At 31.6% G+C, this 17,687-nt stretch overlaps 1 protein-coding gene across 4 annotated transcripts in view; it reads right to left on the bottom strand.

Moving 5' to 3' along the window:
* Positions 1-17,019, bottom strand: part of LOC124946887 (ribosomal protein S6 kinase alpha-5-like) — a 58,311-nt gene extending 41,292 nt beyond the window's left edge. The window contains exons 1-2 of one of the 4 annotated variants that reach the window (XM_047488265.1): positions 4,768-6,692; positions 2,060-2,738 (exon numbers count right to left, since the gene is read on the bottom strand). In XM_047488265.1, the coding sequence (XP_047344221.1) occupies positions 2,060-2,294 (235 nt within the window). In that variant the 5' untranslated portion in view covers positions 2,295-2,738; positions 4,768-6,692. Of the gene's footprint in view, positions 1-2,059; positions 2,739-3,067; positions 6,693-16,676 lie in introns of those variants that run through there. The other 3 variants (XM_047488266.1, XM_047488264.1, XM_047488267.1) reach the window with 3 other exon arrangements.
* Between the last annotated feature and the right edge of the window lie 668 nt (positions 17,020-17,687).

The following is a 17,687-nucleotide window of genomic DNA, read 5'->3' on the forward strand; positions in this document are numbered from 1 at the left end:
AGAATTTATATATATTCTCGAAAATGAGAACACTCTGATAACAGCTTTCGTACAAAAATACTTTTTATTCAAAGCATGTTGTCTATTTCGCTAAGAATGTTTCTAATGTTTGACCTTGAAACAATACATTATATCGAACGTTAGCAACATGGTCGTTATATTATTCGTATAATCCTAGGAATAATAATATTCCTAAGATTCGATCATTATCATAGAACGTCGAGTAAACTAATATATAATAAATTGTGAAAGGACGACGTTGAAATAGAGATTTTTAATATTTTATTTAATAATTTCTTTCACCCTTAATAATTATTAAATTATTTCGTATAATATTCCGTGCATGTGTATGTGTCTCTCTATGTGTGTATATATATATATATATATATGTGTGTGTGTGTGTGTGTGTGTGTGTGTAATATTGATTCGGTCAAAAAAAAAATTCATCAAAATTTTTAATACATAGCGGAAACAAAAAGTCCATATATATATATATATATATAAATCCATCAAGTACAATTCTTTCTCGTGATTTCATTTTCACCATGTATAGCTACGAGAGAAAGCTTGTACATAGATTTTTTCTGTCAGTTTTTCTTTTTTTCTTTTTTTACTATCGGGAAAAAAATCAAGAGAAAGAGAAAGAAATAAAAATAAAAAATAAAAATAAAAAAAAAAAATAAAAATAAAAGAAAAAAAAAAAAGAGAATTAGCCTGAATAGTCTCGCGGGTGAGAGAAAAAGAGTGGGTGAGTCGATCGATCTTTTTTTAGAGGAAAAAAAAAAACACACACACACACACAAAAAAACAAAAGAAAACAAAAGGAAACAAAAATCACCTGAAGAACCTTGCTATGATACGTATTAAAAATTTTCCCATTACTTATCGTAAAATCCCACACTTACGTACATACGTACATCTCTGATAAAACTAAATTCTTAGTCAAGAGATTTTGGATAGTATATCAAATCGATCAAGACACATTCTAGGACACTGCGGCAGTAACCATGCGTCTACTTAACGTTTCCGGCTTCGTCGAAAAGTTCAATGACCCTTCCGACCACCCTTTTAAATTTTTAGGCTTGAATATCCTTCCTTTCACAGGCATGTAAAAAAAAAAAAAAAAAAAAAATCACTTGTATTCTACGACTTTCACATAATATTCTCAAGTATTTCTCATCTTTGTCTTTCTCACTTTCGTTTTTTTTAACCTTACCGGTAAAAAAAAAAAAAAAAAAAAAAAGAAAAGGAAAAGGAAAAAAAAAAGAGTAAACTAAAAAAAAGAAAAAATCGACAAGTCAATTATTTCCAGTTATCAACGTTACGTTTCACATAATCTGACGAGTATTCTTCGTATTCCTTATCTTCGTCTATCTTGACGTAAAGAGGGAAAAAAAATCGAAAAAAAAAAAAAAAAAGAACAAAAACAAAAAATAAATAAATAAAAAGAAAAACATGAAATTACTAGAGTAACTTTATACCGAGAAAATTAAAGATTTCTTTTCGATTAATAATCAAGATCACGCTCGATTATTCCTGTTTATCAAAGTTACGACGTTTCATCTAATCTTACAAATATCTGCTCGTACTCCTTATCTCCGTCTTTCTTGATATAAACAAATAGAAAAGAAAAGAAAGGAGATAATGAAACGGAAATACAAAAACAATAAAATATTATATATAAGTCAATAAGGAGACAATTAATTGGTCAATTTTTTTCTTTTGGCAAGTACTTGCTTAACAATTAATACATCGATTAATAAGATATAATCGTGTTATTAAATTAAAGAATTATGTCCATAGTAAAAATCTATTAAAGAACTATGTCCATAGTAAAAATCCATGTATAGAAATGAATAAAAAAAAAAAAAGAAATTAAATAAATAAATAAATAATAAGAAAATTATGAGTTAGAATAAATGAGTGAACGAATGACTGAATGAATGAATGAACGAATGAATGAAGGAATGAACGAACGAACGAACGAATGAATGAATGAATGAATGAATGAATGAGTGAGTGAGTGAGATGGAAATAGATACAGTGAAATAAGACATACCCCCGTTCGATCGGTCTTCGTAGCCATTGGCAAGGTGTTCATGAGAGTCCCTGACGTCGAGGCTGTGGATGGCCTTGGTAAGGCCGTAACAAGCAGAACCGCATTTCCTGTCTTCATCTACTATCGTTTCCTCAACGTTAACCTCAACATCGCTCCCATCACTACCATCTTCGAAATAACCACTCTCATGTTCTGGATTTTTCATTTTGTTCGATGCTCCCCTTCTCTTCAACATATTTCGCCAATTCGAACTCCTTTTGACTCTTTTTTTTTTTTTTCTTCTTTTTTTCTTCCTCTTGAGCTCTTCTCTTGTCCCTTTTTCTCTCTCTGTCTCTGTCTCTCTCTCTCTCTCTCTCTATCTATCTATTTATTTATCTGTTTATTTATTTATTTATTTATTTATTTATTTATTTATTTATTTATTTATCTATCTATTTATCTCTCTATAATTATCTTCCTTCGTTATATTTTCATTACTCGATATTAGAGCTCTTTAATCTTGTAGATACGTCACTGAGCACACAGATGGGCGGTTAAAATCGAAATAATTAATTGCACTCTATAACGAATTAATTTATTAATAATCGAGTAATTCTATTTCTATTATTACTACTTTTTTTTCTTTCTTTATTTATTTCCTTCCTTCCTTCCTTTCTTTCTCTAGTTGATCGTTTATCTCCTTAAATATATATATATAAACATGTATATATATACATATATATATATATATATTTTTTTATATATCTACATGTGTACGTGTGTGTTGTGTGTGCGTGGAATGATCAAAGAGACAAATTCGTTGGCGGGAAATTTGAAAATCGATAGAATCAATTTTTCTATTTTCTTTTTTCCGATTCCAAGGAACATAGACTGTAGAAAAGAAAATAGCGAGCGGATCGAGGCGGGGGCTAAGGGTGAGAGGGTTGTAGGCGAAATAAAAGGGAAAAAGAAAAAAAGAAAGAAAAAAAAAAAAAAAAAGAAATTATTATAAAGAAATTAATCGCACACCTCTATAAATCTCTCTCGTCCTAATTTTTTCTTCTTCTTCTTCTTCTTTTTTTTTTTCTTCACGTGTCGCTTCGTATACGTGTACGATGTATTATTATTACTATTATTATTATTATTATTATTATTATTATTATTATTTTTTACTGATGTCACGCCTCTCGTCGATTACGATCATGACGCAACAACGTTATCCCTCTCTTTCTCGCGAAGGAACTCGCTCTTTTTCCGCCGTGACATCGACGTCGTGATTCTTTTTCTTCTTAAATCTTTCTCTTTCTTCCTTATCCCTTCTTCTTCTTCTTCTTCTTCTTAAATCTTTCTCTTTCTTCCTTATCTCTTCTTCTTCTTTACGATGAAATGGCAAAAATGTTAAGAAGACACGAGAGATAAAACGAAGAAGGAAAAAGAAAAAAAGAAAAACTGTCTACAAGAAGAGAACGTGAAGAAGAACGGAATAAAGTAGAATACAGTAGAGTAGAATAGAGTAGAGTAGAGTAGAGTAGAGTAGAGTAGAGAGTATAGAATAGAAGTAGAAGTAAAATAAAGTAAAGGTGAAGTAAAACTGAGCGAGCGAAGCGAGTTAGTGAACTGAACCGAACCGAAAGTGGGTGGGTGGGTGGTTGAGGAGGGGGAGAGAGGAGGAGTGGGGGGAAGAAATAAATGGCGAATTGAAATTCGATTCTAGACGATGTGGCCGAACGTGTCGTAACGAATTCTTTCTCGTTTCTTTTACTGTAACAAAATAGTAATAGCAATGGCGGTGATGTTGGTAGTAATAATAATAATAATAGTAGTAGCAGTAGTAGTAGTAGAAGTAGTAGTAGCAGCGCAACAAACAGCAACAGTGACACTAGCAGCTGTAGTAATACTATAGCTGCAATGAGTACTAGTAGTAGTAGTAGTAGTAGTAGTAGTAGTAATAGTAGTAGTAGTAGGTAGTAGTAATAGTAGTGATGGTGATGCTGATAATAGTGGTAGTTATAAAGTTGTATATGTGATAGTAATTCGTTGCCGACGTGTTCCAATTTCTTCGGACGTTATTTTGCCGTTTAAATGGCACAACACGCGACGAGGAAAAGGGAAAAAATAAAAAAACTCGTGTAAAAGTGTCGCTTCGAAGAGGATAAAGGAAAAAAAGGAAAAAAAAAAAAAAAGAAAAACGAAATATAGTTGCCGTTGGGGAACGACGAAGACGACTACGATTACGACGGCTACGACGAGTACGACGACGAATACGACTACGACGAGAGATGAGGTTGTGCTTCGTGCCTTCGTCGTTATCCTACTGACACACTTTCGTTGCGATGCTCGTTGCGCCGCTACGCCGTCGACCGATCCAAGAGAAGATGGTGGTGGTGGTGGTGGTGGTGATGGGGGAAGAAGAAGAAGAAGAAGAAGGGGAGGAGGAGGAGGAGGAGAAAGAAAAAGAAGAAGAAGAAAAGCAGAAGGAGGGGAAGAAGAGGGAAAAGGTGGGGTACAAGAAGGAGAGAGGGATGAAGAGAAGAAAAAGAAGTAAAAGGAGGAGGAGGAGGAGGAAGAGGAGGAGATAGAGGGAGGAAAAAAAGGAGAAGAGATTACACTGCAAGTACGATCTTTGACCTTGGACCTTCTCACAGATTTGTCATATAAATATACATACATGTACGATATTATTTCTCTCTCTCTCTTTCTCTCTCTCTTTTATTTCGACAATTTCTTACTTCTTATATTGGAATATTTTTTATCTCCTTTGAATCCTCTCATACGATCTTCCCGTTGGTCCACTGAGCTTTTATTTTTAACTGAGATACTTCTCTCTCTCTCTCTCTCTCTCTGTCTTTCTCTATCTCTTTATCTCTCTATCTCTTTTTCTGTCTTTCTTTCTTTCTTTCCGTTTTAAAGAGCTTTCATCAGGTTGTTTCATCTAATCCATATCAGAATGTGTTCTTATCGGTACTTTTCAAAGTACGTACATGTACTTATGCACGCACACACGACACACACACATACACATACACGCGTGCGCACGCACGCACGCACGCACGCACACGTACACGCACATACACACGCGTGGGAGAGCACGTAATCTCTTTTATAATCTATTCTTCCGGTGTTGTGTCTGGACAATCTAAAACTCTAAAGAAGTTGCTTTTATTTATTTCTCTTTTTATTTTTCTTTTTCTTTTTCTCTCTCTCTTTTTTTTTTTTTTTTTTTTTTTTTTTTTTTTTTTTTTTTTTTAATATATATATGTATATTATCTATATTAAGACGCAACAAGACGGAAAGCCGATTGAGATTAAAAACCACGTTGGGTCACACTTTCGCTGACAACGACGATAAATAGGTAGATAGATATTATATAGATGAAAGTTGTTGTAAGGCTTTTAAACACGTGCGCAATAATTCGTTCGTAAAAAGTTTGCCAACCTGTAAGCCTTCTAGGTATTCAGATATTATATTGAGATAAAAGGAAAGCAGGGGAGGGTGGCTGGGGAGTAGGGGAGGGGATGGGAAGGAAAAATTGCTAACCAACAATGATGGATGATGATATAGATGATAATGACGATGATGGATGATGGGATTGACAACGATAAATATAAAGAAGGTAAATATAATGTTTTTGTATACGCGAACTACCGAACATACAATGCGTACCGTACGAAGGCTCGTTGCCGACTGACTGACTGACTGACGTCGTCCCTCTCCCTACCATCGAGAGCCGCCGCCGCCGCTGCCGCCGCCGCCGCCGCCGCCGCTGCCACCACCGCTGCCGCCGTCGCCGCCGCCTCTGCCACCGCCGACTCAACGAGTCACCCTTCACCGCTTCGAGCTAACAGCTGATTTGGAAAACACCGAGGTCCGCTTCAAGGACGTATCTATGTTTTCCTGTCGCCCCGAACTTTATTTTCTATTTTTTTCTTTCTCTCTTTCTTTTCTTTTTTTTTCCCCTTTTTTTGTTTTCTTTTATTTCTCCTTAAAACTTATATCATCGAGCATAAAATCGATGTTTCGAGACGCTCATCAATAATAACTCATACTGTAATATATTACGCGTAATTAAATTCGATATTTGTATTATACATGTTCTTTCTCATTTTTTTTCTTTTTTCTTTTTTTTTAAATGATATCTCGTTTATCTTTCTTCTTAAAAATTCCTCATATCATGGGGGATAATTATTAATTAATTTGTTTTGAACGAATTAATTTCTAATGATACTTCGTAGAACGTTTCCGAGTAAAATGACGGAATAAAAGTCACCTGTCCGCAAAGCGTGAATCTGAACGACGGCTTGCTTCGTACGTGTAGGATTAATGAACGTCGTTCGACGAATCCACCGGAGTTGTCCCCTCTTTACGAGCATCAGGCATGCAAAACGATTCGAAAGAACGGGATCGCCCCTTTTGTGTCTCTCTTATGTTGTGCATGTACACGTACGTACTGTGTGAGAAACCTAAGTCCCTCGGCGATCGTGATTCTTTCATATTATATTTCGTGTCGCGAGATTGGCCATGAACGCGAATGAAATTTCAGAATAATGGAAGAAGAAGAAGAAGAAGAAGAAGAAAAAGAGACACGGCAACGAAGACGACAGTGTCGACTCAACCGAGAGCCCGTGCCCTCGTTGCATAATTTGCAGCAATTTGCGAAGTGACAGTGTCGTACCAAACGGTGATCATATGTTTTTCATTTATTACAAAATTAGAGATCGTTATTGAATTATATCTTATATACATATATATTTATACATATATATATATATTTTTTTTATGAAATATATATATATATATATGTACATATAGTTTTTTTTATGAAATATATATATGTTAGGTTGTCCGGAAAGTTCGTGCCGATTTCTGGTAGGTAACGTAATGACAAAATCGACACGAACTTTCCGGACAACCTAATACATATATATATATTTTTCTTTTAATGAAATATATATATTTTTTTTTGTTACGAAACATTTACGAATGAAACGATAGTGCCGTATTTATAAATAAGACAAAACGATCTTTCTTTGTGACATTACTTTTAACGCATTATAATTGTTCAAAATATAGATATTTACAATGCGATTGGGAACTTACAGTGCCGTATCTATAAATGTGTGTCTAACATTTTATGACAAACAATTTTTCTTTTTCTTTTTTTCTTTTTTTTTTTTTTTTCTTTATCTCTTTTTATTATCAAAAATTTAATAATCAATAGTTTAATACGATGATGAAAATAAAATAAAATAAAATAAAATAAAATAAAATAAACAAAACAAAACAATAACGAAAATTTCACATGACGCAAGAGAGATTTTCTCATCCGTCGTCGATAAATTCAGTTAAGTGAGGCTTGTATAAAAGCAGCACGAAAACGTTATCGTTAGGCGGGATAAACTGCGAAATCGAGTGGAACTCGATAAATCATGAAAGTATATGAAAGGCGTCGGTAGGGACACGTTCACGTTCACGTTCACGTTCACGTTCGTCGTCGTCGTCGTCGTCGTATAATTCGTCGTTGGTGAAAACACCGAACGGCACCAACCAGGGCCGTGTCCTTAGCATGAATATTCATTCACCCCTTCTTCCTGAACGAACATTACGAGGAACGATCTCGTCAGTCCTGATTAGGGTTCCCCTGTTCCTTCCGAGTGTCAAGTTCCCTGCCCTCCCCAGGTGGCCTCCAGGAAAACCACTTACATACGCATGCACAAACGTTAACAATATACAAATACATATTAACGAAGGAAATGAACAATTTTTGTTTTTGATTTTATTCCTTCACTTGCTTTTTCCTTCTCTCTCTCTCTCTCTCTCTCTCTCTCTCTCTCTCTCTCTCTCTCTCTCTCTCTCTCTCTCTCTCTCTTTCTCGAAAAATTTGCCTATACGAGACTTGAAATTATTTTTTTCATAAATATTACTATTAATATTTTTATTATTATTATTATTATTATTATTATTATTATTATTTGATTTTTTATTTAATTTAATTTAATTTTATTTTATTCTATTTAATACAATTAAATATCAATAACCGCTCATTCTTTCATTTTTCGAAAGCGCAATTTTTTCTTCCTTCTTTCCTTTCTCTTTCAAAATATTTATACCAGAATGGAAAATTATCTTTTGTTCACAATTATTATCGTTATTATTATTATTATTATTATTCTTTTTTTCTTCTTCTTCTTCTTCTTCTTCTTCTTCTTCTTCTTTATTCAACGAAATGAAATATCAATAACATTTTATTACATATCGAAAAAACAGTACACCGCACGTACGTCATGTTTTCGATTTAAAATTGCGTAATTCATCGCAATTGGTAGACATTCGAGTCGCGTAAGAACAATGGTTGAAAAAACAAAAAAAAAAAGGAAAAAAAAAAAGGAAGAAAAAAGAAACAAAAAAAAAAAAAATAAGAAGGCGTAGAGTCAATGGTAAATTTATAAATCGTAAATAATGGAGTGAGGGGTAAAAAAAAAAAAAAAGGAAATAAAAAAAGAAATGAAAGAAAGAAAGAAAGAAAGAAAAGAAAACTGAAGCTTCTCGTTTAACAATCTCAATTGGGGATATCTGTTATTGGTGTCGGAATAATTGAGATAATTTGCCAGAGTGGAAACCTCTCCCCCCCCCCCTCTCTCTCTCTCTCTCTCTCTCTCTCTCTCTCTCTCTCTCTCTCTCTCACTCTTTCTTCCACATCATCATTTTCTCTTTTTCTTGGTGAACTTCGATATTTCGCTTCGTTTCTTTCCTCGATACAAATAATTTATTTAATTTCTGACGTATTCATTTAATAATAACATCCTATAAATATACATAAATAAATATATATATATATAAATCTTTTGAACGTTGAGCTTATTAATCAGTCAAGGTCAACTAATCGATGAATAAAGAATGCAAGAGGGAACAATTTTGTCATCAAATTATAATTTCAATGTTAAAACGTTGACGCACGATTTTAACTTATTCTACCTAATAACAACAATAAATTTTATTATGGCTCGATGAAAAACTTATATTAATCGTCGTAATTAGATTTTAAAAATCAAAGATATACGACGATTAGAATTGTAATGGTAAAAGGAAGAAGGATTAGAATTAGTCGGAATAGAATTAGTCAGTCCTATTTCACAGTCAATATATTATGAGACTTTCTTTTATAATTTTGCAAAGAGAAGCTCAGAAATTTTTTTCTCTTTTTTTTCTTACTTCGCAACCCCCGCCTCCGCCCTCCTCCTCCACCTACTACTACCCTACCATTTTCTTTGACCCAGCGTAGGACGGTGAAACAAAACAAAGATGGACTATATTCTAGGATTAACGTGTTTTCAATTTTGACATGCTGCAATATGAGATTCTATCGGTTTAAGGACAGTGGGTAGGCACTGTTACCACTTTTTACTGTGATTTGCATTTATAATATCGTCTGTTAATGAAGAAAAAAAAAAAAAAAAAAAAAAAAAAAAAAGAGAAAAATAATCTTTGAAAAAGATCATTAATTGACATGATATATTCAACATACATATGTAATTCTTATTCGTAGAATATTAAAAAAACTTTGTAGAAGAAAAAAAATGCATTTACAATTAATGAAAAATAAAGAGAGAGAGAGAGAGAGAGAGAGAGAGAGAGAGAGAGAGAGAGAGAGAGAGAGAGAGAGAGAGAGAGAAAGAGATAATTGTTAACAGATAATTATTTAAGAAGATGATTAATTTGTACAGATCAATTATATTTACAAAGTATTTATACGTTAATCATTGAAACGTTGATCAATTTGTAATCTAAAGATTACATAGCTTTAAAATGATTTCCCCTGTGTGATAATTTAAAAATCAATATTCCACGTTGACGAATTTAAATCATTTCTACGAAATACATATTTTGCAGCTAATCTCTCTACATAAGTAAACGTAATATATATATATATATATATATATATATATAATGTAATATAATGTAATTATTTGTAATGTAATTATTTATATAACAATATCAATTGAATATGCCATTTAATATGGTATTAGGATTATTCTCTCTTAATTAGTCTCTTAATATATCTATGTATATATATATATATACATAGATATATATATATATATATATATGTAGAGAGAGGGGGGAGAGAAAGAGGGAGAGAGAGGGAGAGAGAGAGATAATGGTTAAGATCATTAATTGACGAGATTAATTAAACGTACGTATTGATCAATTTGTATTAATATTTCATTTACATAAGATCTGCCTTTAATAATGCTTTCGTGCGATTATTCCAAAATCGATATTACACACACACAGCACGCACATAAACGCGCGCGCGCACACAGTAACATTTATATCATTTCTACGAACATTATATAATAAGGTATAATATAATTTATATAACAAAAATAATTGAACTTTCATCTAATATTGTATTACGATTATTCTCTTCTAATATTTACATAGATACATACATACATACATATGTATATATTTATATATATATATATATATATATATATATATATATATACATAAAGGGAAAGAGAAGTTTAAAAATATTTAGTTATTCATACGAGAACGTCCTTTTCATTCTATTTTTGGAAAACATTCTCAATTCAAGTTCACCGTCCAGAGAAACAAAGCATCAAGGACGACCGTTACGTTGTGTACCATTGTTAAATCTTTTGTTCTCTTTTTGTCTTTCTTTCTTTTTTCCTCTCTCTTTCTCTCTCTCTCTCTCTCCCTCTCTCTCTCTCTCTCTATAGTCTTATTTGTTCGTATTTCTTCAAGAAAAAACTTATAGGAATTTCGAAAATAACTGAGAAACTTCCTAACGACATTTCTTCATATTTATTCTTTTTTTTTCTTTTTTTACACATTTTTTTTCCTTTTTTCCAATATTTTATACTTTGAATTATTGGATTTCAAATATGTATATATATTATGCATGTATGTATGTATATGTATGTACAAGTATATTTCTTAATTCATTTCTATGAAATATAAAAATATTCTGTTGTAATATTCTGAAGAGAATTCTTCATACGAAGGTCGAGAATTGAAATATGTAAAGTTATAAATCTATAATCGGTTAATCCATGATTTTAAAATGTCTTTCTAAAGTTAATATACCGGTAATCGGTTCCAAAGAAGATTTCTCTTTTTCGTTCTATTCTTCGAATTAATTGAAAAGATTAGCATATACATTGAAATGAGGAGATAAATAACAATATATCTTCTTTTCGGCTATTACCGGATATAATGAATTTCAATATACTTATGAAAACACGATAAAGAGAAAAAGAAAGTATGGAAAGGAAGAATTTCACCCATAAATATGCATATACATAGGTGAAAAATAGATAGTATATAAAAATAGATATAGAGGTAAAAATAAATAAGAAGTGTAAAAATGTTTCGTTTTTGCATTCCTTAATAATTTGTATCATCTACAATTTTTATTATTTAATAATTTATTAAACAATTATATACTATATTTATTGTACTACGATTTTTATAATATACAAAATTATTTATATATATATATATATTCAATATAGTAAATATAAAAAATTTTGAGAATTATAAATATATAAATGGTGTACCATATAAAATGCTACGAACTATTCTTATCTGAATATACCTATAAACAAATTAATATTTTTATTTGTAGCATTGAATAATGAATGTATGGAAAAAAAAATGATAAAAAAATAAAAAGAATAAAAAAAAAAAGAAAAATATAAAAAATAAATAAATCTTGTAACAAAAATACTTTTTAATGCTTTAAATATGGCCGTCCTTCTATATAATATAAAATATGACAAATTCGATTCTATAAAAATTCAATATTATTAATCGATTAAGGACAATCAAAGATCGTAAGAGAAACATCCAAAGCCACACTTTTTTTAATTTGATAAAATACTGCTGTGTATACTGGTTGATCATGTATATATTTATGTATACTCATAAAAAAAATATATACATATGTATGTATACATACACATATCTATAAGAGAAACGTATTAAACATAGTCGATGCAAAAAGATCGATAAAATGTTCTTAGTATCACAGGAAAGAGAGAGATAGATAGATAGAGCGAGAAGGAAAGAGAGAGAGAGAGAGAGAGAGAGAGAGAGAGAGAGAGAGAGAGAGAGAGAGAGAGAGTGAGAGTGAGAGAGAGAGAGTTAAAGGACAAAGTAAACAGCACACACCAAGTAGACACCATAGTAATACCGCTTTGAGGTAAACTGAGGTTTCGTAAACAGCCTGACTCATGCTAACTAATGCTTTTCCTCGAACGAGATCATTAAACTCATAAAATCACGCTAGGAACAACAGCAGGGATTAAAGTTCGACATTTTCATCCTGTCACTTTAAGAAACTCATTCTTATATTCATGGCGAACTTTCCCTTCTCTCTTCAAAAAATAAAAAAGAAAAAAAAAACAAAAAAAAAAACAAAAAAAAGAAAATAGAGTAGAATAGAATAAAATAAAACATTTATTTATTTGCTCGTTCAAAAGTTCGGAATGAGGATTTTGTTTACGACATTTGAATAATCTTAATAATCTTATTAACCATTAATTATACGCACATTTATATATAATAATAATAATAATAAAGAAAAAAAAAAAAAAATAAAATAAAATATAAAGAAAGAATTAAAGAAAAAAAAAAAAAAAAAAAAAAAAAAAAAAAAAAAAAAAAAAAAAAAATATATATATATATATATATATATATATATATATATGTGGGTAATATAAAATAATCAATATTACAAAAACATTTTGGTCTTCCTAATAAAAATTCTCTCTTTCTTAAAATACGACAAGAGAGAGAGAAAGAGAGACAGAGAGATAGAGAGAGAGAGAGAGATAGAGAGATAGAGAGATAGAGAGAGAGAGAGAGATACTGTTCCTATAGATATTGGAGATAGATAAAGATCGGCACTGAATAAGGAATCTATTTTAACAAACGATGTATGTAACCTTAGAGATGATTATTATTCGTTCGTGGATCGTATCTAACACCTTCCTAGCACGAGCTTCTATATTTAGGATTTTGCACACGTGTGCTAGTCGCGATCTTCAGGGCCAACTTCAGCAAGCCGCCGCTACGCGATCGTTTAAATTTTAATTCATTATGAACACGATCGATCTTTACCTACCACTTGAAATAGATCTTTTTTCTTTTTTGTAGTTCTTCTATTTCTTTTTTTTTTTTTTTTTCTAATCCATCAAAAGCGGCGTATTATCGCGTCACTTATCATTAAAAAATATAGATGACATATTTACTGATAAATACAGGACTTGTCCAAAGTCTTTGGGGGAGGGGTTAAAAAAGAACCTAAACGATTTCAAAAATCGATTATTTTCTTATCGACGAAACCTCTACGGGTTTCTAGTGGTTAACCTTGTAATTTTATAATGTAAACTTACTGGTAACACCGATAAAATTTGACAAATAGATATTAGACTAAAACTGAATCTCAAAATAGATCAATTGATTTTTTACAATAGTTTAAAGAAAATTTTTACGTTCACCTAATATCGATGAAATGTACAGAGGACAAAATATGATTGACGATTAATTTTTTCTTCGACGAGAGTTTTGCTAAGTAAATTTTAATTTTCTTAAAATTTTATTATAAATTGTCATTGAAACGAACGAACTATTAATTCCATTGAATTTAATAACTTCTTAAACGAATATAAATATCTTGATCGGATATAATAAAAATGAATATATCTGATCGAGAAATGTAAATTCGATGATCAACGAAAAGGCTAGACTCTGAGAGAGATCGACGAACGTTCGAGATTAATCTCCCCCTCTCTCTCCTTCTCCCTCTCTCTCTCACTCTCTTTCCTTCATTCTGAAGGTCACGAGAGCCAGTGTGAACCTAGAAAATTATTCTTGAGTAATTCTAACTAAAATCTGTTTTGTCTTATCTTTCTTCTACTCTGTGTGTGTGTGTGTGTGTGTGTGTGTCTCTCTCTCTTTCTCTCTCTCTCTAACAGCGTTCCTACTTCGTATTACGTAATACAATTAAAAATTAATCAAGATTTTATCGGATTTTATCATTGGATTGCACGATAAAACGATAGGAAAATATCGAGTTTTCTTATTTCAAAGTTTAACAATAACTACTATGTACAATTGATATATCATACATTATATATATTGCTTTATTATGTTTAGAAAGGGCTAACGTGAGTCATCTACTTTCTAAAAGTTCCAGAAAATTTGTTTGTCAGACCGTTAGGAACATTCATTTTATCTATCTATCGAACTATCTATTTATGGTATACACGTATGTGTTTATATGTTCATGTGTTAATGGGTTTAGGTGTTTATATCTGGGATTTACCGTGAGGGTGAAATTCAGTAGTGAAGTGAATCAACCCAGGGCCATAATATATGACTCGACTAAAGGAAACAATCGACTTAGTAATTCGCATGAGCCCTTTGTTCGCGAGAAGGATTCATGCTATCTGTTTTGAACTTAATCATTTGCATACACTAACAATATGTATCTTATATACAATCGCATTTAGAATAGATCAATAATATTAACAAGAAAGAAAAAAAAAAAAAATATCTAGATAAGAAATAAATACTATATATATAATAAAGTAAATATATTAAAAAAATATAAATATTATATACTACATATAATATTTATTTTATTACTATGATATTTAATTTAGGTTATAATAAATATGTTATATATGAAGATATATATATATATATATATATATATATATATATATATATATAAATTGACTATGATTTACAAATAAAATAAAAATAATACCGTCGTTTGACTTAATTCAAATCGTCAATGAAAGGAAGCTTCTCGAATCCATCTTGGTTTACCGTATCTCGACTCATTAATTTATCATCGAAATCCGATGGCTCGTGTGGTTTATTCGATGCGCAAAATCATTAAAGAGTTAATTACGCGTGATCACGTTGCATACACGGATCCGAAGTCCCGTCGACGTTCCACTCATCATACCAAAGGACTCGACGGAATATATCCGCTTTATGTCCGCCATAATGAAATACGCCATTGTTAAAAAACGGAAGAATTCAAATTTCTACAATCGTTATCTTAAATTATTTTAAACGCGTAAATAAATAAATATTATATACATTTGATATAGATAAAATCTATAATATAATAAATATTGTACAAAATATAATAATATATAACTAATAAATATATATTATATATGTACATATCTACATATTATTTATATATATATATATATATATATATATATATATATATCTTATTTTTTTCGAAAGTGAACATGCATACGCATTATATTAAATATGATATGATTTGAGATATAATTCGTTCCAATTGAGTGACGTACCCTAAATTCCTACATATATGTATCTCAATAAGTGTGTGTGTGTACGATTTTTATTATATACGTACACTAGCAAGAAAGATGGACGATAAAACAAGTTAAATAACGATATCGAAAGAATGGACAGTCATCAAAAAGACATTTATACCTGTAGCAGTTAAAGGTTATGTCTTTCTTTCATATTCCAAGCTTTCTTCGAAATCGACGAAATAAACGAAATAGGTTTTATATATGACATTCAACATAAGTAAATACTTACGTAGTATATCCATATATGAATATATATACACATACATATACATATATATACATACATAAATATATATATATATACATATTAGTAACGTAGGACGTAGAAATTAGTGAAAATGACAAAGAGGTTAAGTTAAGAATATTTGTGTCCTTTTTCCTACGAAGGTCGATTACATGAATACTGCTACGTCGCAATAGGAAATATCACGGATTATAATGCCGGATAAAAACGACTACTACCATACGTTCGATCTCGACTTGCTTTTTCTTCCTTTTTTTTCTACTCTCTCTCTCTCTTTTTTTTCTTTTTATATATATATAAAATATATATATATATATATATATATATATATATATATATATATAGACGATTAATAACGATTGTATGAGTAGTAGCGGCAGCAGCAGCAGCAGCAGCAGTAACGACACGCGAGAAATATCGACTTGTACTCTCTAATCTAATCTTACATAATTTAAGTAGAATATATATATCTCTCTCTCTCTCTCGACAGAGAGAGAGAGAGAGAGAGAGAGAGAGAGAGAAACTGACGTTTTCATGAGGATGTCGATACGAGTTAAAACACATATACATTGCAATTCATCCGTTTCAACATAGCTTTTAATTCCATACATTTCATAACCTATAAAAATCGAAAGTTAAGACTTTCAGTAAGGATCGATAGGTATGAAAATAAATGAAGCCCGAAATTCCCGTTTATATAAGTAGTATATTATATATATATATATATATATACATATATATAAATATATACGTATATATATATATTTATTTTCATTGTAAATATATTCCTCTTATTCTCATAAAGAAAGTATAAAACAAGTCATTATAACATTGTAACCGTTTCATAATAAATGCAAAAGCCACGGTTACAATATGACATATGCGTATGTATGTATGTATATATATATATATATAAAGAGATGATAAAAGCGTATTTAACATACATATATAAGATGAAGAAAAAAGATGAAGGAAGAAGAATGATCGAACACATACCAAACGTCAAGACGTGGGTGACAGTCTGCTCGGTATTCGCACTCTCTGGCATGTTGAGTGGTGGGGGTGGTAGCGGTGGACGCATGGCGTTCTCCATTCCCACTCCTCTTCTCTTCCCTCTTTCTCTATCTCTCTATTTCACTGCTCACTCTCTCTTTCTCTCTCTCTCTCTCTCACTCTCTCTTCCTCTTATTCTTTCTTTCTCTTTCTGTCACTGTTTTATTCGCACGTCTTCTCTCTCTCTCTCTCTCTCTTTCTCGTGCTCCCTCACTCGCTCTTTCTCTCTTTCCTTCTCTTACACGCTGTCTGTCAAAATTGGTTTGGCGTATCGCGTACGTCGTAGATAAAAGTAATGACAGTCAAAGAAAAATATCAAAACAGGATAAATTTTTCTTATTGAATTAATATACTTCGATTGTTCATATTAATATATCTTCTATCTGCGCGAACTTGTCAATCTTTATGGTTTTTTAATTTTCTCTCTCTCTCTCTCTCTCTCTCTCTCTTTCTCTTTCTCTCTCCCTCTCTTTTTATATCTCTCTTTCTCTATTCGTCTCCTTTCGAAAATAATTTTCTTTCGTATTATACACGGATTTATTATTACTGCCGAACGAACGGTCGAGTTTACGGGTTTACATGTCCGCGACGTAATTTCTGCGACGACGGACAGCGCTCGTCGTACGTACGTCGTCGTCGTCGTCGTCGTCGTCGCCGCCGTCGTCGTTGTTCGCCGGCTACACCTCCTCTTTCTTCTCCACCTCCTCCTCCTCCTCCTCCTCCTCCTCCTTTTTCTTCTCCTCTCTCTCCTCTTCTTCCTTTACGACGAGGTACGACGACAACAATCTTCTCGACAACAGTTACCACAAAGGATGATACACCGACGGGACAATGGAACTCGCACAAAATTCGCATGATACCTGACAAAAACCGTCTGAACTCAACGTCCCTCTCTCTTTTTCTTTCTCTCTCTCTCTCTCTCTCTCTCTCTCTTTCTCTCGCGCGCGCACGTCT

Source organism: Vespa velutina, chromosome 2 (genome assembly GCF_912470025.1).
Source record: "Vespa velutina chromosome 2, iVesVel2.1, whole genome shotgun sequence".
NCBI lineage: Eukaryota > Metazoa > Arthropoda > Insecta > Hymenoptera > Vespidae > Vespa > Vespa velutina.